Source organism: Wyeomyia smithii, chromosome 2 (assembly GCF_029784165.1).
Source record: "Wyeomyia smithii strain HCP4-BCI-WySm-NY-G18 chromosome 2, ASM2978416v1, whole genome shotgun sequence".
Classification (NCBI taxonomy): Eukaryota; Metazoa; Arthropoda; class Insecta; order Diptera; family Culicidae; genus Wyeomyia; species Wyeomyia smithii.
In genome coordinates this window covers 259,237,577-259,261,989 of record NC_073695.1, presented here as the reverse complement: position 1 = coordinate 259,261,989, position 24,413 = coordinate 259,237,577, and the positions used below count along the sequence as shown (strand labels likewise).

General features: G+C 38.8%; 3 protein-coding genes across 3 annotated transcripts in view; 1 reads left to right on the top strand and 2 right to left on the bottom strand.

Annotated features, from left to right (window-relative positions):
- Positions 1-3,805, top strand: part of LOC129719459 (uncharacterized) — a 93,445-nt gene extending 89,640 nt beyond the window's left edge. The window contains exon 9 of the mRNA XM_055670788.1: positions 352-3,805. Within this exon, the coding sequence (XP_055526763.1) occupies positions 352-1,040 (689 nt within the window). The 3' untranslated portion in view covers positions 1,041-3,805. The remainder of the gene's footprint in view (positions 1-351) is intronic.
- A 6,945-nt stretch (positions 3,806-10,750) lies between these two features.
- On the bottom strand, positions 10,751-12,400 carry LOC129722775 (senecionine N-oxygenase-like). Its single transcript, XM_055676518.1, has 2 exons — positions 11,761-12,400; positions 10,751-11,695 (listed from the first exon to the last, which is right to left on the bottom strand). The coding sequence occupies exons 1-2, from the start codon at positions 12,326-12,328 to the stop codon at positions 10,977-10,979; spliced, it is 1,287 nt and encodes a 428-aa protein (XP_055532493.1). The 5' UTR covers positions 12,329-12,400; the 3' UTR covers positions 10,751-10,976.
- A 6,346-nt stretch (positions 12,401-18,746) lies between these two features.
- LOC129724802 (senecionine N-oxygenase-like) lies at positions 18,747-22,590 on the bottom strand. Its single transcript, XM_055679972.1, has 3 exons — positions 22,424-22,590; positions 19,587-20,154; positions 18,747-19,529 (listed from the first exon to the last, which is right to left on the bottom strand). The coding sequence occupies exons 1-3, from the start codon at positions 22,430-22,432 to the stop codon at positions 18,826-18,828; spliced, it is 1,281 nt and encodes a 426-aa protein (XP_055535947.1). The 5' UTR covers positions 22,433-22,590; the 3' UTR covers positions 18,747-18,825.
- Positions 22,591-24,413: the final 1,823 nt, after the last annotated feature.

Below are 24,413 nucleotides of genomic sequence, written 5' to 3'. Positions count from 1 at the left end.
CAATATTGTCGCTAATACTTCGATGAAACGTTAGTTTTAATAATCGTCATTATCTTACTTGTGTTCCATATTGTGGCACCTTACTGTTTAGTGGAAATAATTGTACGCGTTTTGCGATGACCACTGCTATCGAGTTTGATTTTTGTTCGATCAATCGTTTTGTTTAGCACAAAAAAAAATGGTTTTGCTTTTTTACTATCCTTAGCAATCGGTTTTTGCGTTTTTTTTTGTTTTCTGTGTGTGTGTTTGTATGTCAACATACTATAACTGTTGCCATCCTTGAGCAACATTTTCCTCTGAGCCGTCCTGTAACCACCAAACCCCCCTTCTTGTATGTGTGTATTTTCAAAGTGGGAAACCTCGGTCTAAGTGCGTCGGCCGAATCGGTGCATCAGGTGAAGCGACCCAGTCGGCGAGGTTCCCGCCATGGTCACCTGCACCGGAGCTCGTCACGGCGGAACAAGGAAAATGGTTCATCTCGGTCAAACAGTTTTCGCAACAAAAATGCTGCCCCGAAGGGGGCTGGCAATGGTGGCGGACCGCCTGGCGATGTTACGGGCGGTCTGGGCAACAGCAGTTCAAGCAACACTGGAACGTTCGCCGGTCTGGGGTCCACTAAGGAGCACCATCGAATCCGAAAACAGCGGGCTGTTTCGTTCGAGCAAACGTCAGCACCGACCGGGACCACTATAACATCGTCCACTTCCGGGTGTCCGGTGGTGGTCGTGATGGGCGTTAATCCGAAATGGCATGAGTTCAGCAGTAAATCGCTGGACGATAAAAAGTTGCTCAGCAAGCAGAATAACATCACTGCCATGTTGGACGGGGAGGACCTTCCGCTGGACGTGGGAGCGGGTGACGACAACAGCGAACCCGGTCCGGGCAGCCAACTGGTTGGCGGTGCCGACAGTGACGGTGACTGGCACATGACAGACCAAAGCCAGCCGATACAGAAACATGAAAAACAGCAGTCGAACCCGGTCACAGCGGCAACCCAGCATAGCTCGATACTGCATCACCTGAAGCCACCGCGGATATGATTCTAAGGTAGCATTACGTAAGAGATCATTTCTCGATTTTTTTAGGCCTGCCCCCCCCTCTTCTAGGGAGACAAAGATATTCGATTTCATTCTGTTACTTTTAGTGTTTAGTGTGTAGGAAAGTCGCGCTCGGTTGACGTTTAGTTAGTGAATTACGCAAATTTTTTATACAAATATAAGTAAGAAAGAACTGAACATCACTGCGGAAGACGATTAGAAGAGTTATTCATGGATGGATGAAAGAGTTGTGCTGGTTCGAGGAGAATTTGTGGTTGGAAGCCTTCAAAAGAAGCTTGGTTTTACCGTATTTCCTGTGAACAAAGCAAACGTTGGGTATTGACATTGACTGCTTTAATCCTAATGATGAGTTATTATGAGCAAATTAGAAAATGTTCATGTTAAGTTTTTGTTTGAATTTCAATTTCTTTATTAAAAACTGCACTCGGTTACATTTCCATCACCACAGCGTAGCATCTTGTGAGCATCCTTGACTAACACGGCACTACTCTTTCATACTTCTAATAGTCTAATAATGCATGTAATCTAGGAGTTCCGAATTATTTTCTCTGTTCGGTTATATACAAACCAATAGAATGAGAGGAAATATACTCACCAATAACGAGTAATTTGATTACCTTGTAGGCATTCTGTAAACAAAAACAAACATTGAAAGATTATAGGAGAAGAAAAAATATCGTACAACCGAATGAAAGCCAAATTCTATTATACTCTACCAAATAGGCAAGAATGCGACGAGTTTTTTTGCAACTTTAGTACATATGTTATCTAACACTAGCGGAGAACCACTCTACCAATTTATCACCGGTGTAGTAGTAAGATAACGGATGAGGGTGTCAGGGTATACTTAACTGTGTAAGGCTAATCTTTGCTAAATCGAACTGCACATCTGAGTTTGTTAGAATAAAAATCGGAAACAACACGAAAAGTATTAACCAGTTTTTAAATGGAGACAACTACTCACTCATACAATTATTGTACAACGTACCAGTAAAACATTCAGCTTAGATACTGATTCAAGAGCAAAGAAAACCCGACCAGTGAACGTAAGAATTTATAGGCGTCGTGTAACTCATAGAGTTGTAGCGCTGAGACAATTTTTTATACAGAGAGTATCATAATCTTATAATATAAAAATTTAACTACTATTAGAACATTATTCGAAAAAAATAAAGAACATTTCAGATGCGCCGTTGGCAATCGTAAGCGAAAGCTTACACTATAAATTAATATGAGATCAAACAACATACATTCACATTCCATACTCTAGTTATGGCAGACGCCAGCGGTCAGATTAGATCAAAAATTGCTCAACCGATGAAAGTAAAAAACAAAAAAGGCAAAGTAACAGCAGATTAAACCGCATTTCCATCGAATCGATCTATTTGTAGGAAATCTCATCCAATAACACCTAGTTTGAGAAAAGTAAGTCAGCAAAATCGGTTTAGAATCTTATGATTACGATCAATAAACCCGTAAAGGAAATAGAATCGAACGGTTCCTATTATAGTTTCGTAAGTAAAGAACACACGCATTTATTGCAATGTGTCGCAAGCTAATCGAATATGTCAAAGTGAAATTTAAAAGAAAAACTAAATTATTAAAATGTCTAAGGGTGGAGTCATGCGGTGGAACAGAACAGAACAAAGTTATAGCTAAGACACAAACCCGATTCAGACGTTTAGGGTGACAGCATTGGCTAACGATTTGTAAAGTATTGTATTATTCCTCTGACTGTGTTTCAATACGTTTTTAAATTCATAAAAACAACTTTCTTGTGATATAAAATAAATTCAAGAGGTTTCGATAATTCTTATTACCAAGTAAAGCACCTTTTTTATTTAACCATGTTACCTTAAGCACAGATATGACAAGCATATGTTGACATAACGCTATCAATGCTGTCCCACTGAAAGTTTTTCCAGTTACATGGCCTCAGCTGTGGCACTTTGCTTACACACCGCTTGCAATCAAATGCCCTCAGTACATGCAGTTCCATCTTGTGTTCCGTAAGTGTACAATTCGTTTCATTTAAGTTTTTTATTTAAATAAAATTGCAATTAGAATCACTTCCGAACTAAGCTGTACTTACTGAAGGATCGTAATTTTTCTCTCCAGCCTCGTTTCAGTTCAAAATAAATGCATCCACCGAATATCCGATCTAGCCTAACATAAAGAAAAAATAAGAATTTTCTAAATTTAAGTTTGTAACAGCTATACAACTACTACAACGATAAATTTGAATCAACAAAGAAAAAATCACTATGGAGTTTTTAAAAGCAACGGAAACACTGAAAGAACAGTGAAAAATATTTTCAACTTAAGCTATTTTATGTAATTTAAAACTTATTTGGTAAACTTTTGTAAATTTTGTCAGTTTTGAAAAAAGATTTCACGAAAACACGGCAATCACTATCTAGAAATAAAAGATACAAACCAAAAAACATCGGCATCAACCCAAAACCATGAAACTGTACATTCTTATGCTAAGCTGAGCCAGCCAAGCCAGAGCAGGACTTTCGGGGAGGGAAGAAATTCACGCGACAGTGGGGCGTGCGTAAGCCCGTTTCGTATTTGCATACAAAACATGTGTTCAATGTATTGAAACTAGGCGGAATCATGTTTATTTTTTGTTTTGTACTTTTTTGTTGGGTTTTCAAATATTACACCGAAAATATTTAGCGAGAGTGAGCGAGACGGAAAAGAAGAAGATAAATAATAAAATTTTATTACTTTACTATCATCAATGGTGCTGACGCAATTTTACTTTACGATGACAAAGTACCGGTACTATGACCAGGTCTACGATCACATTTAATAGAACGATTCTTATAAATTACAGGTAGTTTTTTGTAAATATATTCGCTAGCATGGGTTTATTCTCAGGCTTTCTCCATTCCCCCTGCTTTGACCCTTCCCTCACGCTAAATTAAAAAAAAAAAAAAAAGAATACACCTTAGGCAATTATGAATGCCGATACTAAGTAGGAGTAATAACGAGGCTCGGTAAAGGAGAGCAGTGGAGAGTCTATAACAATGTAGTAGAGGGAAGGGTAAAAGTATGTTTATCCGTCACTTACTACGGTGACAAAGCGACTTTCTTCCTTTCCGTACCAGTCGTTAGAGATGCATAGGTTAACTCGGTCTCTGGAAACAACGATTGTAACACTTGTTTCCTTCCTTAACCGACCGCAAGGACGTAGCCAGCGCCGTTATCGATGTATATACAAAGCACTTTATGGCCATTGGAAGAGCTTATTAATAACTTAAGTTGAGTTTTTTCGGTTTTTAGCCCTTGCAAGCGGTTATGTGGTAAAATTAGCATTACTTTCTTGTTTAAGGTATAATTTGCAGTCACTTTCTGGGTGCTCTTCCGACAGTTTTCAGTCAAATATTTTACAGTAATTTCATGCTTAATAAGAATTCCACCAGCAAGTCATTGGCAGTTGGCAGTACCTTTATAGAATTTAATGAATTTTACGGAGAAAAAAAAAATTTTCCCATTAAGTAATTCAAGTTATTATCCTTAGGCATTTTCCTTAGGCCGATGACATAGTAAACGCGAATAGCGCGCGAAGCTATCCTCGTTGCCGTGGTTAAATGTACAGCCAACGTCATCGGCCTTAGATAGGCATTTTGATCATAAATAAATGTTACTTAAATGTTTTTTTTTTTTGAGATATCCTTTGAGAAATACTTGTGGAAAAAAAAAAAACAAAGTATGTCATGTTTCTTTATTACACTGTAAAAAATAGACACGTTACTGCCAAGTGGATCCACTTACTTATGTGCTAATAGATGAAACATTTCATATCTACGTGGAATACACTTGCGTTTCAGTTCACAGCACAAAATCAAGTGTTTTACACTGCTGTTTGCCATGTCATGCATACTAAAATCAATCATTTTACACTCAGATTTCAATGGCTACACACGTCAAATGCCAAAACACGTTAAAATAACGTGTATTCCAATAAAAGTCGATATGGGTCGACATAATAGAATGATTAGGTTCGTTTATTGACATTCATCTGTAATGAGCATCAGGGATTAACGTGCGATTTATTTTCAGTGTAGAGGACAAACACAGTTAAAAATCACTGTTGCGGGAAACATTGATTTCTACTTATCAACTGCTCGATAATGTTGTTTGTTATCATCGTTACCATTGCCAACCCTACAATCTATCCCTTCAAGGCAAAGCAATGCTTTTTTTTTTTTAAGGGGGGATTTGTTAGTAGCTTAAATATTTATGATAAATATTAGTAAATAATGAGTATGTGTGTCCAATCACAAATGGTGACTTCTCAACACTGTTAGAAATTTGTAATTTTAATTGTTAGGATTTGTTTGCTTTCGCAATTAGGATTTATCATTCGTAGGGATTTAAACCTACTTGTCAGAAAAGGGGAAGTAAACTTACAACTAACTTAATTGCTAACTTATTGGCTATAAAGAAAGATTATCGTAGCAATTGAGGATTGCAACGATTTTTGTCGAAAATTGTTAATAATTTTATTTGACATAGCTTCTAATGGTTCAACACCAGTAAGTCTATGTAATTCGAGTGTACCAAACCAAGGAGGACGCTTCAAAATCATTTTCAGAATTTTATTCTGAATCCTTTGGAGCGTTTTCTTCCTTGTTGAACAGCAACTTGACCAGATCGGTACAGCATAAAGCATTGCTGGTCTAAAAATTTGTTTGTAAATCAAAAGTTTGTTCTTCAAACAAAGTTTAGAATTCCTGTTAATGAGAGGATATAAACATCTCGTATATTTGATGCACTTGGCTTGTATACTCTCAATGTGCTCTTCTAAAATAAGTTTTTTATCATAAATTAGTCCCAAGTACTTAACCTTGTCGGACCAACTTAAAATAACCCCATTCATCTTGACAACGTGATTATTGTTTGGCTTGAGGAAAGAAGCCCTAGGCTTATGCGGAAAAATTACCATTCGAGTTTTAGAAGCATTGGGAGAGATTTTCCATTTTTGCAAGTAGGAAGAAAAAATATCTAAACTTTTCTGCAATCGACTGCATATGACACGAAGACTTTTTCCTTTAACGGAAATGCTTGTGTCATCGCAGAACAATGACTTTGTGCATCCTGGAGGCAAATCAGGAAGATCTGAAGTGAATATGTTGTACAGGACTGGACCCAAGACTGAACCTTGAGGTACACCTGCTCTGACAGGAAATCTATCAGATTTTGAATTCTGATAGACGATTGTATAACAATTCCTCGAAAACTATTCCCCAGAAAATAAAACGCCGAAGCTTTTTCCCCAGAAAACAAAATCCCAGAATGTACCAATATCCAGAAAACTGCTACCCAGAAAGTACTAATCCCCAGAAAGTTATTTTCCGGAATGAACCAATGCCCAGAAAACTATTTCCTAGAAAATGCCGTTTTCCAAAAAACTTATCCTGAATCGAAGAAATATCCATTTTTAATTTTTTTAACATGGAAAATCTGTTAAAATTGAGTTTTTGTATATCTGAAACGTATATGTGCATAATCATAGAAAAATGAAAATCGAGCTGAGAGGCTGAAAAGTTTTGTGTTAACGATTCTATCATTTGAATCAACTTATTGTCAACTAATACATTTGTTCTTTCATGGAGTAAATAAGTAAGCGCTCGACACCAGGCCCTAGTCATAAAATCAGAGAACTTTCAGTAATCGTTTCTGACTGAAGGAATATCACAAGTCGACCACAAAAACACAGTAGCGAATTGATTTCTGTGGCTCCTTGACCAAAAATCTAAAATACTCCTTTTTATCTTAATTCGGTTAATCTAGTTCACATGGGGAGCAGCCCCCCTGCAGAAATTACCTCTGTAGATGTTCGTTCATTTTCCTGGGTTGATGTTGGTTATGTTGGTTGATGAATCTGGTTATAATTCCGGAGCTTGAGTATACGTTTGCATTGGCGTGCACACCGGAAACGGTAGCGCCTTTGTAATCATGGCAACATGAATCCTTTCCTTCGAGAAGCCAACAAGAGATATCGGAAGAGTTTTCTTTTCTGTTTAACAGTCATACTAGCCATGGAAGTCTTTCATAGAGAGCTATGGTTGGTCAGGCTAGTAGAGCATGGTATTAAATTGCTGTTTCGATATTCTCTTCTTGGACCTTGAAAATCGAAGACTGGAGCATGCAAACTCTCATCAGCTTGTACCGAATCCGCAGCAGGTCTCCAAGGTTTAGAGTCTCTAGTCGATAGATCAATGTAGGTAAGTGAAGTCGGCGAATTAGATCCGTAACTTCGGGATAAGGATTGGCTCTGAAGACTGGGATGACTCGGGCTACGGGGCTGCCGGGTCGCGGGTCTGCGGTCGTGCTCCCGCTTCGCGCGGTTGTCCCGCCGTGGGCCTGCCGGCGCTTCTGCCTCAACGCACTCCGGGGCGTCCGGCCGTGTGGTGGTGTGGGCCGCCCATTCGTCCGCCTCTCTTGAAGGGTACTTACCCCACCGTTCCCCTCGATAAATCCGGAACAAATGTCCCCTACTGTCCCAAAAACTATGATAAATTTGTGATCCCTTGAAAAAGGTTCGATCAAATTCGGTTTAGATCTTGCGGAATGGCAGGTAAAAGAATTTTCATATTTTCGGCTCTGGAGGGGTCAGGTACGCAAGTGTTAATTAAAAATGTCAAATAATTTAGAATGTTAACAATATAATAACTGAATACTAATGTTTTTTTTCAGGTTACGGTGATGCTGGAGAATAGTTTTCTGGGCATTGGTGCATTCTAGGAAACGGTTTTCTGGTAACTAGTACTTTCAGGGGTTTAGAATTCTGGTAACTAGTATATTCTGGGATTTGGTATTCTGGAAAATGGTTCATTCTGGGGAAAATCCTTCGACACTTTATTTTCTGGGGAATGGTTTTCTAGGAAAAGTCGGACAACCCTGATAGACAACCTGCAGAGTTCGATCAGTAAGATAATTTTTTAAAATTTTGATTAGAAAAATTGGAAAATTAAAAGTTTGCAATTTCGCAATCAAACCTTTATGCCAAACACTGTCGAATGCTTTTTCTATGTCTAAAAGAGCAGCTCCAGTGGAATAACCTTCAGATTTGTTAGCTCGTATCATATTAGTAACTCTGAGCAATTGATGAGTTGTGGAATGCCCATGGCGAAATCCAAACTGTTCATTTGCAAAAATTGAATTTTCGTTGATGTGTGACATCATTCTGTTAAGAATAATTCTCTCAAACAGTTTACTTATTGAAGAAAGCAAACTGATTGGTCGATAACTTGAAACTTCAGCTGGGTTCTTATCCGGTTTTAAAATGGGAGTAATTTTCGCATTTTTCCATAATTTGGGAAAATATGCAATTTTGAAGCAGCAATTGAAAATTTTCACTAAAAATTCCATTGTGCTCTCAGGGAGATGTTTGATTAGTATATTAAAGATTCCATCGTCACCAGGTGCTTTTATATTTTTGAAATTTTTAATAATTGATTTAATCTCATTCAAGTTAGTTTCAATTATTTCTGCAGGTAAAAAATTCTGGGAAGAAATTAAATCAAATTGACGTGTAACTTCATTTTCAATTGGACTCACAAAATTCAAATTTGAGTTATGAACACTCTCAAACTGCTGAGCAAGTCTTTGAGCCTTTTGTTCATTGGATACAAGGAAACGTTCACCATCTTTTAAAACTTGAATAGGCTTTGAAGGTTTCTTAAGAATCTTCGACAGCTTCCAAAATGGTTTTGAATATGGTTTCAATTTTTCAACTTTAGTCTCAAAATTTTGATTTCTCAGAAGAGTAAATCTATGCTTAATCTCTTTCCGTAAATCTTTATAAATAGTTTTAAAAACAGGGTCACGAGAACGTTGATATTGACGTCTGCGGACATTTTTCAAACGAATTAGAAGTTGAAGATTTTCGTCAATTATTGATGAATCAAATTTCACTTGAGCCTTTGGAACAGAATAATTCCTGGCATCAACAATTGCACATTTTAATGCTTCCAAAGCGGAATCAATATTCGCTTCGTTTTGCAAATCAAGCTCATTATTGAAATTTTTCTCAATATGAGTTTTGTAACTTTCCCAATTAGCCTTGTTATAATTAAAAACAGAGCTCATAGGGTTTAAAACTGATTCATGGGATAAAGAAAAAGTTATTGGAAGTCAGAATCAAAGTCAGCATGTGTGATCAAATCACTACATACATGACTTTGATCTGTTAGCACCAAATCAATTGTTGAAGGGTTCCTTACAGAAGAAAAGCATGTAGGACTATTCGAAGACAAAATAGAATAGTATCCTGAAGAACAATCATTGAATAAAATTTTGCCACTGGAATTACTTAGAGAATTATTCCATGAACGATGTTTAGCGTTAAAATCGCCGATTATGAAAAATTTCGAACGATTTCTGGTGAGTTTTTGTAAATCACCTTTAAAATAATTTTTGAGCTCGCGTGTGCATTGAAATGGTAAATATGCTGCGGCAATAAATAAAATCCCAAGTTTAGTTTGAACTTCAATTCCCAAAGTTTCAATAACTTTCGTCTCAAGATGGGGAAGAGCACGATGTTTGATTCGGCGATGAATAACAATTGCAACTCCACCGCCGGAACCCTGAATCCTATCATATCTATGAACCACGTAATTGGGATCATATTTTAATTTTATGTTAGGTTTCAAAAATGTTTCAGTAATAATTGCAATATGCACATTATTTACTGTTAAAAAATTAAAAAGCTCATTCTCATTGGCCTTCAATGAGCGAGCATTCCAATTTAATATTTTAATTGTTTTATTTAAAATCATTGTTAAATTTTAAATTAGAAACAATTTCAATAGTAAAATTTGTGCCTATTTGAATGGCTTCAAACATTGATTTTGCCTGCAACATGGCGTTCATAAGATCGAACATTGCCTGTTGCAAAAAAGAAAGTTTACCTGCCGTAATAGGCCTCAGGCAGTTGATATTAGAAAAAATATTGTCGGCAGCAATATTAGCTGGAGTAACAGGTGTACAATTATTTTCTAGCGTGTTTTGCTTACCCATATTAACGGTCATTTTCGAACTACCAACACTAGGCGGTATAATGTTCGAACTACCTGTAACCTGTGCATAAGTTAAACGGGTATGCAAAGAAGTAGGTAAACTATCCGTCACTGGTACGCTTGGAGAATTTTGTTTTGAAGTTGGTTTTAATTGAGAAATTGAATTTTGTTTACCTTGCCTTGCCTTAACAATTGCTAAACGGACTGGGCATTGATAAAAATTTGACATATGGTTGCCGTTACAATTCGCACAGCGAAAATTTTTACTCTCTTTCACAGGACATGTGTCCTTTTTGTGAGAAGAGTCTCCACAATTAAGACATTTTTGGTCCATGTTACAGAATTTGGAACCATGGCCATAACGATGGCAAGCACGGCATTGGGTGATATGCTTTTCACCTCCGCCATACTTCCTATAAATTTCCCACTTGACACGCACATTATACAAAGCATGTGCTTTTTCAAAAAATTTTAAGTTGTTAACCTCATTGCGGTTAAAATGAATTAACAAGGGAAATTCCAGTTCTCTGACTGTTTTCGCCTCGTGATTTTTGTTTCATTCGAATTACTTGGGTAGGGGCTATGCCAAGTAATTCTGTTAAAGTAAGTTTGATCTCATTAACGGTTTGCAAAGCAATGCTGATAAAATCAAATTGCTGACCATAACATTCTTGCATTGCTTGGTTCCCAGATTTATTTTTCAGTAATAAAAACCTAAACCAAATAAGAAGGAAGCCAGAAATGATAGGCGCTATTTACTTTTCTCCTAACATTCATTTCTAGGTTTACGAGATTTGGTAATTTTGACTATATGTTATTTAGTTGGTTTGCATATCGTGTACAATGCAATCTAAATTTAATAAAAGCTAGCCTAACTTCTCAATTACTTTGCTCTGGAAACCTGTAGTTCTTCAAATGTGTCATCATCTAATATTCGAAAAACGTCGTCCCTAAAGTGCAGCAAATCATCGTTAAACCGTTGGCTACTTTCGTTGTGCAGTTTCGTCATCACCGGTTTGATCGGCTCCAGTCCGGCCGTGTTGGCCAGATCGTCATAGTAATCTCCCTGGGCAGGTCCCATCATGTGAGCCTGTCTTTTACGGTATCCTTGTTGCCACCGTTGCTCCATCTGTCGTTGCATGTCAGCTAGCATCTCAACTCTAGTTGGCAGCTCGGCATCCCCGCAATAATACCGGAGACAAAATCGCGCCTGCAGATCGAACATCTGAGCCGCGCAAACGTAGTACGGAAGTCCGATGAAGGCCATCGTAGGTTGATTAATGTTGATGCAGTGCTTGTATAACGGCTGTACGCAGTTGTCATCAACTGTGATTCCACAGTTACTGCCGAGGAAGGGAAAACTATAACGATATCCGGTGCAGTACAGTATGACGGTGAAATCTTCCTGTGTGCCATCCTCGAATAACACGCCAGAGGTCGTAAATTTTTTAACGTCAGACTTCTGGGTAAGATTTGTGGGAAAAATGGTTTTGAACGGTTCTTTCGTGTGATGGCTCATAGTCACGTGGTGGGCTGTTTTGGATATTTCCAATGCCAAATCCATACCGGAAGGACCTGCTCCTATTACGAGCACAGTTTCATCTGAAAAAATATGCAGTTTTCGATTAGTTCTATCCAATTATTCCTTGCCCCAAATCCAAACCAACCTTGAAAATGCTTCGGTGATCGATAGTCATGACTGTGTAGCTGCTTTCCTCGGTAAAGTTGCTTGTTAGGATAATCCGGTATCATTGGTGTATGATAGTGCCCATTGCAAATAAAAACAAAATCATAGAAAAAGGATTCCACACTGTTCTTCGGTAAATTCTCCACTTGTACCTTCCACTTTCTGGGCCCATCCGAGGGTTCAACCAACATAACGTGGTGCTCGAAACGCACATGCCGTGTAACGTCAAACTTATCCGCGTACAGTTGAAGAAATTTCAGAATATCTTCCGACGGAATGTACGACTCCTTTTGCCCAAGAATCGGAAAATCCGGAAAGCCCATAACCTCCTTCGGTAGGTTCGTCCGCAGCCCTTGGTACATGCTAGTGTGGATATCCAGCCCATACTTGTCCTTTCCCACGGCGTCCGTATAGTTCCAGGTACCTCCGATTTGGTCGGTCTGCTCAAAAAGTACAACTTGACCGCCCGATTCCAGCACTTGCCTGGCCGTCGCTATTCCAGCCTTTCCAGCACCAATTATACAGTACGTCCGGGATGTGCGCTCCATTACTTCACTACAGAACTACTTAAGTCCTACATCCGATCGCGTATGCGTTTCAACGAACTAAAACCCAACAGAATCCAGCGCTTCCATTATATAGCTTACTTGCAGTCACCAAAACCTGTTGCATTTCCTTATCAATTGCGGTCTCGCTTAGCACAACAAACGCATAAAACTATCGATCATGGGAACGGTGGCCATGCACCCGATGAGCAAAGCGAGCTCGCAACAAGCAGCTTCCTTTATCACCGCTGCGACAGTGGGGCAAGCAGCACGCGATACTGAATTGGTCATGGGGAGACAAAGTTGTGTTCGGGTTCAGGTACTGCTTTGTTCTGAACGCTTGAACTTACTTGTCGAGCAAGCTGTTTATTTATTAAAAACGACTTAAAGGTTTTTCTGATACCTTCCACGAGAAAATGTGCATTGCAATTGAGAAATATTTGTTGCTAGTGAATATCTATTAAACCGGTGGCAAACCAGCCTGTGGCTGAAAGCCACCCTAATGAAAAAATAATAAAAATTTAACATTGTCGCGGTAGGACTTTTTCTAGATTAGGAAATAATTTATATTTGAGCGCTCTTAGTTGTATTTTAGCTGATTCATCCCAAATTCGATCAACATTAAGTACTTTTCCGGACAAATTCTTTGTCGAAGACACCTGAACGAGGTTCAAAAATCACAGTAGGCAATTCAGGATTCAGGTTTTCAGGATGAGTTAATTTGTTCACTTAGTATCTCCGGAATACATTCTACATTCAATCCGTTACTACATTCCGCTGTCGCAACTTGACTCTCTATTTGTTATACGCAGACTGTTAACTGTCGAGTTTTCAGGACGATCCTGCTGATTCTAACAGTCCGAGAAATCTTAGCTGGTATGTATTTTTCACGAATTATTAATCTTGCTGGGCTCCTATCTTAGAAGCGTAATGTAACATTTTAGATATCAGCGATCTTTTGTTGTTTGGGTAAACTGCTATTAGGTACCTTGTCCTATTGAACTTTCTAGGCTTGCTGACTTTTTATCGTTCTTCGAACAAGTTTCAAAGTGAAGAACAGGTTCAAATGAAAGAAGAATGAAAGAAACTAGTTCAGTCTGTTTGGGTTGTGGCAACAATGTCAAGACACTTTGTACCTTTTCCGTTGGAAGATATCACTAAATGTGTTATAGTCTATATTACTCGTGTCGTATTACAAAAATTGCACACAAAAACCTCCAACAAAAACAAGTATCATATTTTATCATTAATATCGTATTAAGAAAATTAAAATGATTTTCGTGGTTTTTCTTCAGGTATGGTAAATACATGAGTGAGAATTTTTTTAAGAATTTTTGAGAGATTTTTTTTTAGGATCGGTGTTTATTTCGATCTTTGCTACCCTATTCTAAAATTCCACTTCTTCGATTTGTCTCTATTCCAAGCACAATGGGATCATTCTCTACTCTGACTTTTAGAAACTTTTGTTCGCTATTTTCTACCTTTTTGAAGTTATTTATTTTTCTCTTTGCATGTTGATATTTGTTATCTAAAAGGGTTTTTGACGTAGAATACGTCTTACGGCAACATATACAGGGCCCCAACTTCAATACAAGGATCCAATTTCAAAACCGAAAACATCGAGAGCGTCACGAAAATTGTCCAATTTCAAACGTTTTAAACTCAGTCAGTTTCCAACCGATTTCTGTCATTTTTGCAGCAATCGATTGGAAAATCATTTGAGCACCCGTTCAAATACAGCAAATTGTAATCCGATTGTTCAAACTATTGTACTATTGAAAATTGTTGAACATTGTCGAATTACAAATGTCGACTTTTGATTGGTCGCTTGCTGCCTTTCCCTAGAAAGGACGACAGAATGGAGTACCTAGTTAGCCGGGAATGCACTCTTTGGGCTATATAAGAGCTTGTTCCTCCTCAAGCAAATCAGTTTACTAGCAGCAGGCAGTAGCAGCAGACATCAACACCGATGGCAGTAGGCGAAGGCAGCGTGGATCATCAGCGAGCAACAGCGGCGGTGGTAGTGGTTAGCTGCAGTTCCTACCTCTTTCAGTTCGGCTTCCCTTCGATCTGAGTTGGACCCCACCAGCGGTAATTCAATTCAGATATCGTTGGGTGAATACAACCCGAAATTGAAACAGACGCGCCCCGCCAGGTGGTTTGAGGAGTCACCATCATTCAGCGTATGTATATATAGGGTGTGTGCTATATCTAGATAAACATTTTAAAAGGTCCTATCTGCTTTTATCGTTTTTCCGGAGCGTCTTTTTGTTTTGGTAATGGTTCAGCTTTAGTAACTTTCCCGAGCGTGGTTTCCGTTCAGAAGGCTAGGGTGATCCCTCCACTATCAACTCGTGCGAATAACGTGGCATAAAAAGTGTTTAGTAAGTTGTGGTGATGAATGAAAGTGATCGATCAAAAAGTCGATCAAAACAGATAGGACCTTTCGAAATGTTTCTCTAGATATAGCGTGTGTGGCTAGCGTGCGTGGTTTACTATGTAGCGTGTGTGGCATCGTAAAATGCAGAAAATTGTTATTTGAACTGTTTTACTATAGATGGGGAATGCACTATTTGCCCTCGTCTATAGCCTCTCCGTAGCCACTGCCTAAATTAAGATATCTTTGTGCAACTTGATACGAAAGACAGCCTCAAAACAGTTCAATTTCATTCTTGTTTTGGATACGACAGCAAGTGAAACCGCAAAGCTGCACATAGCTTCTGCTGTTGTTCATTGTCGTTACCGGTGTCGACTATAGAGGTAAACGTCATCTGGAGAAGAGAGACCATTTAATTAATTAACCCCAATTGAGTGTATTCCCAAACTTATTCCAAGACATACATTGACATAAGACAGGCTGTCGTATTCTACGTTAACTTTGCGGTCGTGTCTTATAAACAACCTCTTCAACTTTTTACCATTCTGAGCTCTTCAGAAACCTTTTTCTCACTTTTTCAATCGCAATTCAAAACCAAAAAAAAATATTTTTTGGTCGGGATTTCTGCTCTCTGGAAAACATTCCAAAATTATCGAATACCACTCAATATGGATATTTCCTTAAACGGGATGATGAACAGAAGCCAACTTAGCGGGGATGAAATTGAGGTAGTTGGCAAGTGCGTGCACCCAGGCTAACTGGTGATTACCGAGAACGGCATTAGCAAAGAAATTCGTCGAGGTCCTAGGGCGGAAAATCGTGTCTATTTTGGACTCCGGAGGACGCACTGCTCGAATAAAATTCGCCGCGGAACGCAGTTAACTACCTACAAAACTTTGATCATAGTGTAGCCCTCTAAGGCCACGAAGGTTGGTCCATGCTCGTGGACAACTAAAGCGCACTTGATTTTTGTACGGAAGAAGTGCAGGTGTAAGATGGCAGAGGCCACGAATGCTTTTATATTCCAAACCAAAATCATTTCCCAGATTTTGCCTGGTTATGAAAAAAAAATGTTGAGCGACTTGTCGCATACTACGATGGATGTACGTCAATCAGTTGTAGAAACAGTGAAATAAAAATCGCTTTTTCTACAACAAAATGACGTTGGTAACATAACTTCAGTTAATGAACCGTTTTCCACAAAACATATTCGGCAATGTTTTGTGATTTTATTAATGCATTATGTACAGATCAGATTGTTGAAATTCGTCCAAACACTCATCATACAAACGTTCTTAGAAAAAGCTTCGTACTGAAAATTTTACTCGCTGTCGCATACGTCAGTCTGCGAGATTACGGCAGTACAGTCATACCTCGATATAAGGCAACCTCGGTTTAAGGCCTCGATATAACGTAACTTTTTATGATGTATTGAAATTGAAAATAAATGATACAGCAACTGTTTTTAGGGTATAAATTGCTTCAAAAAATATTTGTGGTAAGTTTTGAAACCAATGCGAAAATCGTTCTAAATGGGCATAAGAAAGGTTTAAAAATACTAGTAAGTGATAAGAAATAGGTTTTTTTTCCGTGTTGGGTATTTTCGTCACTGCGACCAATTTTTTGATATTTTGTGACATAGAAGAAATAGGTTTACACGCATCCTGCAGTAATAATTCACAGTCTTGCATGAATTAAAAAAAATGTTTTGCCTTGTTGAAAATGGTCCCAAATGTGCATAAGAATGGTTAAAAAATACTGATAGGTTATGGAAAATGGGTTTTCACGTAGGTTTGAGAACCAATAACATTCTTGCATAAATAAAAAAAAAATTTTTTTTTGCTTCGATATAACGTAACGAAAATAAAAATAAAGTTGCCTTATATCGAGGTATGACTGTATTCCACAATGGTCCAGAAACCAAATTTAGGGGAAAATTTGGAGCTAGAGCTCTATAGCAATATTCTAGAGAAAAACTTTCTTCTACATAGTTGTTACATGTGATGAAGTGTTTTTTTTTTCATATGAACAAATATTAGGATAACCATAATTTTCGATACAATCTTCAAACTTCCTAATTTTTTTCTGCCTTGTAGGAAATCGAACCAATGCGACCATTATTTGATCTATTGTGGTATGCTGAAACTTATTACAACTTCGTATGAGCAGGTTCATCACAATTTGGCGAGTTGATGTCTTTGCTACATTGCACCTTCATCCCAGTTAGGAAAGACTTCAGACGAAGTACTTCTCATAGCTACATAAATCAAAGCCAATCTTTAAATTTCACCAAGCTTAATTTGAATGGATGTTTCAGTCGTGTTGGGCCTCCAAACTAATGAGGCGTAGGTTATTATTGGTTTGATTCTTGTTATATACATCAAAATGTATCAGGCATACTGGTTTTGAGACCTCAGCTTTTTCCAATGGCTCTGCTGCATGCCCATAGAGTATAGTGGATAAATTTTTCGAGTGAAAGGATGAATAGTTCTTTTGGAGAGACTTACACTCAACCCCTCTCGTCTGCGCTATTGAGCTGTGAAATTCAGTGTAGTTTGTTTTCTGTTAGAGATAATGCGGTTGTATAAACCAAAATCACTACGTCGTCTGCAAAACCAACAATTTATTATTCAGTGTTTCCTGAGAATCTGTGGTGGTTCTACAAGAACTTTTTTTTATTCTAGCTTATTATTTCTGTCGATCTAGTTCCGCCATTGTTGTTGTTGTGGCAATCACCGACGCCCGGGAAGGCGACTCCACCCAGGATCTTGACTTACGACCCGTTGATTAACGGACCGGCGCCAACGGCTTTGCTTCCTCATGCGATGGAAAGCATGATCCCAGAGATTTTTCGCTGTTCGCCAAGATGGTACGACTCAAAACAGCGCTTGATCTCTATGTTACGAGCGGATGATAAATGGTACCGGACCATAAACAAAGCTGATACGATGGTCCCCCAGCTGAGACAGGAGTTTGGGAAAGGCCCAAGAAGCCTTCTTATAAAAATAAAATGTTACGAACGATCGTAACATTTTATGCTGTGAGTCGTTATGCTTCCCGGGCCGCGATAGGACCAATTACGACGAGTAAAATCCACCCAAATTCAAAGTAGCACTTCAGGACAGCAAACGAGACAGAAGGTGTAAAGTCACCTGGTGATCAACCGACCAAAGTACAGAAAACCAAATCGACACTGGCTAGAGTGCTGCACTAAGTAATTGTTAGAATTTGCGAGGAACAGGCGTTACCGCAGGAATGGATGAAAGGAATCGTGTGTCCCATCTACAAATATGGCGACAACCTGGATTGCAGCAACTATCGTCAAATCACGCTGCTAAGCGCTACCTACAACTTACTTTCCCAAGTTCTATGCCGTCTATGCCGCACAATCGAACGAGATCAGCTATGGCAAATTATGTACGAATACGGGTTCTCGGACAACAATACGCGACTGGTTAGACCGGCGATGGACAGAGCGATGCGTACAGGGTGAGTTTCAGGGACGCTCTCTAGCCCTTCGAGTCTCGAAGAGGGCTGCGATAGGGTGATGGGCTTTCAAGTCGGCTGTTCAACATTGCCTTGGAAGGAGTTATTAAAAAAGCGGGGATAGACACGAGTAGTACGATTTTCAGGAAGTCCGGTCAGCTAGTTGGCTTCGTCAATGACATTGGCATTATGCCACGCATTTTTTTCCGAAGGTTAAACTGCATTAATTGCTATCAGCACTCCACTTCCAGACTTTGGGTTTTTTTGGATGTACCTAAGTTACGGCCGTGCTAGAATACGCTGGCAGATAGCGGCGCTTCTGATTTTCAGGCCTATAGATGTATTTTTTGTCGTTTGGAGTTTACAGATAGGGATTTGGTTTCACCTATTTTTTATCAAACCGTTGCGATCAAAGTAAATTTATTATTAACAAATGTTTTAGTTATTTTTTGCTTTTACACTTAAATCTATAAAATTTGTCATAATTGCATGCATTTATCACGAATAAAACATTATCAAACAATTGGAATGTTAGTTCATATCTGGTTACATATTAAATAAATTTCAACCGGCTTCATACTTTATTTAACCTATTATCATTTCTATTATTCCATTTTCAAATCTAACCTAGACTCTATTAATTAATCTTCACATATGTCTTATCATCTACTATTCTAAATTTATCTTTCCGGAAATTGACCAAATCTTCACTAAACCGAAAAGCGCACAGCTTGTGCAGCTTCTTCACGACGGGCTTGATGGGTTCCACTTCGGCCGTCCGGGCCAGATCATCGTAGTACCGATCCTCCTGTGGTCCCATCATGTGCGCCTGGCGTTTTTTCAATCCGCGACGCCAGCGTTCCTCCATCTCGGCGTTCGTATCCTCTTCCATCTCTTCCCGAGAAGGTAAACACTTTGCTCCGCTGAAAAATTTGATACAAAATCGAGCCTGAAGGTCCATCATTTGTGCGGCACAAACGTAATACGGCAAACCGATAAAAGCCATCGACGGATACCGAATGTTGATGCAGTGTTTGTACAGCTTCTGCACGTAGTTGTCCTCCACGATGATTCCACAGTCGCAGCTCAGGAAGGGAAACGTGTACTTGTACCCGGTGCTGTAACATATGACGCTGAAATCCTGCGCGGTGCCGTCCTCGAAAATAGCACCCGTTTCTGTCAACCGAACGACGTCCGGCTTCGGTGTGACATTTTTGGAGAAAACCGTTTTCGGTTTATCTTTCAGATGGTGGCTCAATGTGACACGGTCCGCTTTCTTGGAAATCTCGTATGCCAAATCCATTCCGGATGGACCCGCGCCGATCACCAGTACGGATTCACCTGGAATGTAAAACGTGAGTTGAAATTGATTTTTTTTCTAAACGAGATAAAACTTACCAACAAACGGATCATTACATCTATACTCATGACTGTGCATCTGTTTTCCTTCATAAACATTCGCTCCAGGATAGTTGGGTAATTTGGGCGTATGATAGTGACCGTTACAGATGAGCACAAAGTCGAAGTAGTAAGTGTCCAACCGATCATTGGGGCAATCTCTCACAATCACCTCCCATTGCTTTTCATCTTTCGTTGGTTTGATGCGAATGACATAGTGACTAAACTTGATGTGCTGCGTAATACCAAAGCTGTCGGAGAACAGCTGGAAAAATTTGAGCATATCTTCCGCCGGAATATAGCTACTATCCTGTTCCGGGATGGGAAAATCCGGATAGCCCATAATTTCCTTCGGTAAGTTCGTTCGCAGGCCCTTGTACATGCTCGAGTGCACGTCGATGCCGTACTCATTCTTGTCCACCTCTTCGTTGAACACCCAAGTGCCGCCGAGCTGGTTGGCCATCTCGAATATGGTCACTCGGCCGCCCGCCTGCAGTGCATGCCGTGCCGCACACAAACCGGCCGTCCCAGCGCCGATCACACAATAGGTGGGAGTTTTGTTGTCGGTCTGCAAGCAATCGTAAATTTCAATTGAGTTTGGATTCTGGTTTTTCTTTTATTCTTTTGACATCTCTGCTTACATCAGTTTTAAGTCTTTTAATCGAAGGTTAAATCTGGCAACATTTGTTTTGTGTTGTTAAAACGCCATTACAGTGTGTGTAAGAAAAATATTTTTACTGTTGGGCCAGTTCAATGGTTTGTTTAATCTAAGTACATAAACTTGTTTCGCAATCAGCTTGTTAAGAGAAAGAAAGAAACATGAATAGGGAAATAACTCCAAAGATCAAGGTCTTTCTCGTACATTTGCGTTCTACTACGTCAGTGTGTCTTCTCGATAAGGTGTGATCTCAACGTCCCATATCAGGCACAGGTTCAGCCAGCCATAACAACGCTCCTTTCGTGTTTACAAACAGTTAACACTAACGGGCTGCTGGAATGAACCCCGTGTTGTACACAGTGAGTTCCTTTTCCCTTTACTACAGCTGATTTGTATACAGGAGAGATAACAACTTGGTTAACCCGAGTTGTGTCATCTGGCAGTAAACATGGCACTGAATTTGCACTGTTGGGTACTGTTAATAAACTAATCAAAAAAAAAGTTTCCTCTACCTTAAGGTAAAATACATATGAGTAATAAATATGACGAAATATTACCTGCTCATTGCAACAATAATTTTGTTTTTTGTTATTCCCAGTTTGCAGGGATCGAAAATTCTTACGAATGCTTACAAAGGAGGAGAGGTAGATTTGAGGAAAACTAACGTAAGATTCATAAATTATAAAAATAACTTTGAACACTCATAAATTCCGAAAAAATTCTCACGTAATTTGAGGATAGCGATAGAGGCCAAAATTCAAAATAATTCCAAATTAAGCTCAGAATCGCTTAATAGTGCTTCTAAAGGTCAAAAAATCCAAAATGGAAAATGATCCCAAAATTGAACTCGGATTCGCTAAAAATCGCATATAAAGGCCAAAAAAGGTCAAAATAGAAAATGATTTTAAGTAGAGTTCAGAATCACTGAAAACCCTTCAAAGGCCAGAAAATCCAAAATTTAAAATGTTCCCGAATTCTGCACAGAACCCCGAAAAGTTATTCTATAGGCCAGAAAAGGCCAAAATAGAAAATGATCATAAATTGAGAATTGTTCTGTTTTTTTTTTTTTTTTTCTTACGAATTCGGTATCTTTCACAAAGTTCTAGCAACGCCTCTGACTGAAAACTGATAGTAGAATGCAATACTGTCTAGTTGAACACAGAGATAGCTAACACTTTAGCTAAATCTTTTTTTTGTATTACATTGTAGACGCTAGGGTGAACGATCCTTTTACTAACCACATTCTGCCTCAACGTTGAAACGCAAAAAAAAATGTTGCTGTCGTTCCCACACCACATTAAGCGGCCAGATGGTGGCATACCAAAGTTCGCATAGAAATTTTTAATATTCAGTAGGTTATGGTGTTATCAAATGGCGAGGAACCAAAAGTACACTAATTTACTCTGATACACTTTAACCCGCGCGTGTGATTTGCTAGCAAGAAATCCTGTTTTCGGCGGTTGGTGAGCTTGATTGTAGATGTTTTACCTCCTTTCATGTTGTCGCACAACGATCCTACTTTACAGTTATGTACAATTAGTTCACTCTACCCACATAGTAATTAACAGTCGTTGTCAATCGAGTTTTTTTTTCATGTATGACATGTTGCAAAATGCATATTATATATTTCAAGCTGTGCTCAATTTTAATCCACGATAGTAAAAAAGCACAGCCAACAGAAATTCAACTTGCGGATTTTGCAAATCCTGTGAACGTTTCGGTGAATTATCGCTGCTATTCACCGCCAGACATCAGTCCCCAGCAACAGGACAGCGTTTTCTGCCTTCACGGAAGGGAGCAATCTCATCTGTGTTACAAATAATCAGCTCATGTGAAGTAAAATTCCTATCCTCCTGCTCTGACGGTATTTGCCCATCGTGGTACAAAAACAAAAATATTTGCTTTGCTAAACATGTTTAGAAGTTCAAATAGGGTTGAATAATGTAGATGATCGACAGCTGACTGCGCAACCTTGAGCAACTATTTTGTTTCTAATTTTTTTATGAATACTTGTAGAATTGCTTGTTAACGAAAAACAAAATCGGGAGAAAAATGTAATCTTTACAAAAATTATAAAAACACAGTTTTGCATGTAAAATTATGATGCAACGGTTGTGTATCATTACAAAGCGCAGACAAAAATTAAAACAGGGAAATCGTCTAATGTTTTTTCACTCACCTGCACCATTCTGTTTGTCTGTTGCACAATGTTTTGATACTTCACTGAAACTTCACTGATTTTTCCTAAGTATTGCTTTAATCTTTTATTCAAATAGTCTTCAAGCACTTGATCCTTTTCACTGCAGCGTTCGTTCGTGACTACTGACAAGTTCAGTACTTCAGTTCATATTTATTGAGTCGAGTGCTGTTTGCATCAGCATCCGGCCAAGCGTTCCTACATGACTGAAATTTCTAGCTTCAGTATTTTTTATACAATCATGTATTGTGATAATCGATTACATGAAATACATACCGGTTAGGTTTATACGGAACTTGATAACACACGGAATCGACGAAAAACCGTCAATGATGCGCAGTACTATCACGCATCAAATTACTGACTGTCTTTATTTTTCTGCCACGAAAATCCTTTTACGATCATTTCTTAATTTCAGTATTTAACTGAAGAAAGAAAATCTGTTTTCTTTCAATGATCGTATTGTTCAAGTGAACGTATCGAAAACTCGATCGTCCTGACATGTGCCGCGCCTCCAACCAAGTACCATAACCTAGACAACAGAGAACCCCCGCTAAAGGTGGCGAGTGTGTGCCGGCTAGTTGTGCACGCTGTGAGCTCAATACAGACAAAGACACGTGCTCGGCCCACTAACACCTACTGTTGAAGTGTGTAATCAGTTCACGTACGCAATTGATATACTTTCGAATGACGCCGCATATGGGCATCATTCATGTTTCTCAGCTGATAAGCAAGGAATGGAAACAATTCCAGTGTATGGTGCTCTTTTTGGTCTTTCATTCAATGCGAAATTAGCGTTGCCAAGCATAAGACGACCCACCGTAAGGGGTGTTGCACCGAATGTAGTACAGAACCTTGACTACCTTGCAATCATCATTTTCACCGAGGCACAAAAAAAGTCAAACGCACTTCACAACAACGTGTTATTATTAATATAAGCTACAGGAATAAGAAAACGCAATAAAATTTGGCTTGCCGACTGTTCCGGTTGATAGCGGTGAATGAAATGGATGGCTCAAGAATTCACGCCTCTTCTTCTAAGTAGTTAATGAAACCTTCGCTCAACTACTACTGTAACTTACGCGCGTGTACCTGTTCAAAATATAATATATAATAGTAAAAGTTCAAATGTTAAATTAGGCTGGTCATGAACCTATCCGTCTTGTTGTGGCTCTATTTTATGAACCATGCTAGCCTTTCATTTTTTAATTTCAATTGTGTGAACTGTTGTTTCTCGAAAATAATCATCATTATTGCCGTACACAACCTAACCTGTCACGACAATCACTTTATTTGTTTGTCATCTTTATTTATGACGTCTCACAGTATTTTCGTGTTTTGTAATAGATACGAATCATCGTTGGTTAAGGGACTTTATGCTTTTTGTAAATATAGTAGATTTATATCATAATCTGCTACGAAATCCCACGATTGTTATATGAAAACTTTCGCGCTAGAAGTAAGCCGTAGATCAAGGTATTTTCATACGTTTGCAAGGGAATGGAACTTTGCTCAGCATGTGCGAAAAAAGTCTGGTGAGTAAATCACATGAGAAAGTAAATCCCAACTATTGTGAAGAAGAAAAAAATCCCAGTTAATTGACTTCATCGTTTTTCTTGACCTGTTTTGTAAATTGTGCTGTAACATTGCCATGCAGCAAATTCAGGTAATTTTTACCCACGGCTCGGTTGATGCCTTATTGTTTGTAGCGTTCAGTATCAACAGTTTCGTCAGGTTTGGGTAGCTCATAGTAGACTAAGTCCTTCTGATCACACCAAAAATAAATTGAAATGCCACGTGAATTTTTTGTTCTGACTTTTATTTAATTATTACCATCGAATACAATATATGTATAATATATATACCTTACCTTACCAAACAGTTCCAAGCCGTGGTGTGGCCTTTGCTGTACGTAAGAGTCGTCTCCATTCCACTCGGTCCATGGCTGCAGTTCGCCAGCTCTGCAGTCTGC

Excerpts from the sequence above, each read along its gene's own strand:
- LOC129722775 (XM_055676518.1), bottom strand. The coding sequence starts at position 12,328 with ATGGAGCGCACATCCCGGACGTACTGTATAATTGGTGCTGGAAAGGCT. Across the intron at positions 11,696-11,760 it reads ATCACCGAAGCATTTTCAAG|ATGAAACTGTGCTCGTAATA; the intron begins GTTGGTTTGGAT and ends ATATTTTTTCAG.
- LOC129724802 (XM_055679972.1), bottom strand. Across the intron at positions 19,530-19,586 it reads ATGTAATGATCCGTTTGTTG|GTGAATCCGTACTGGTGATC; the intron begins GTAAGTTTTATC and ends TTTACATTCCAG.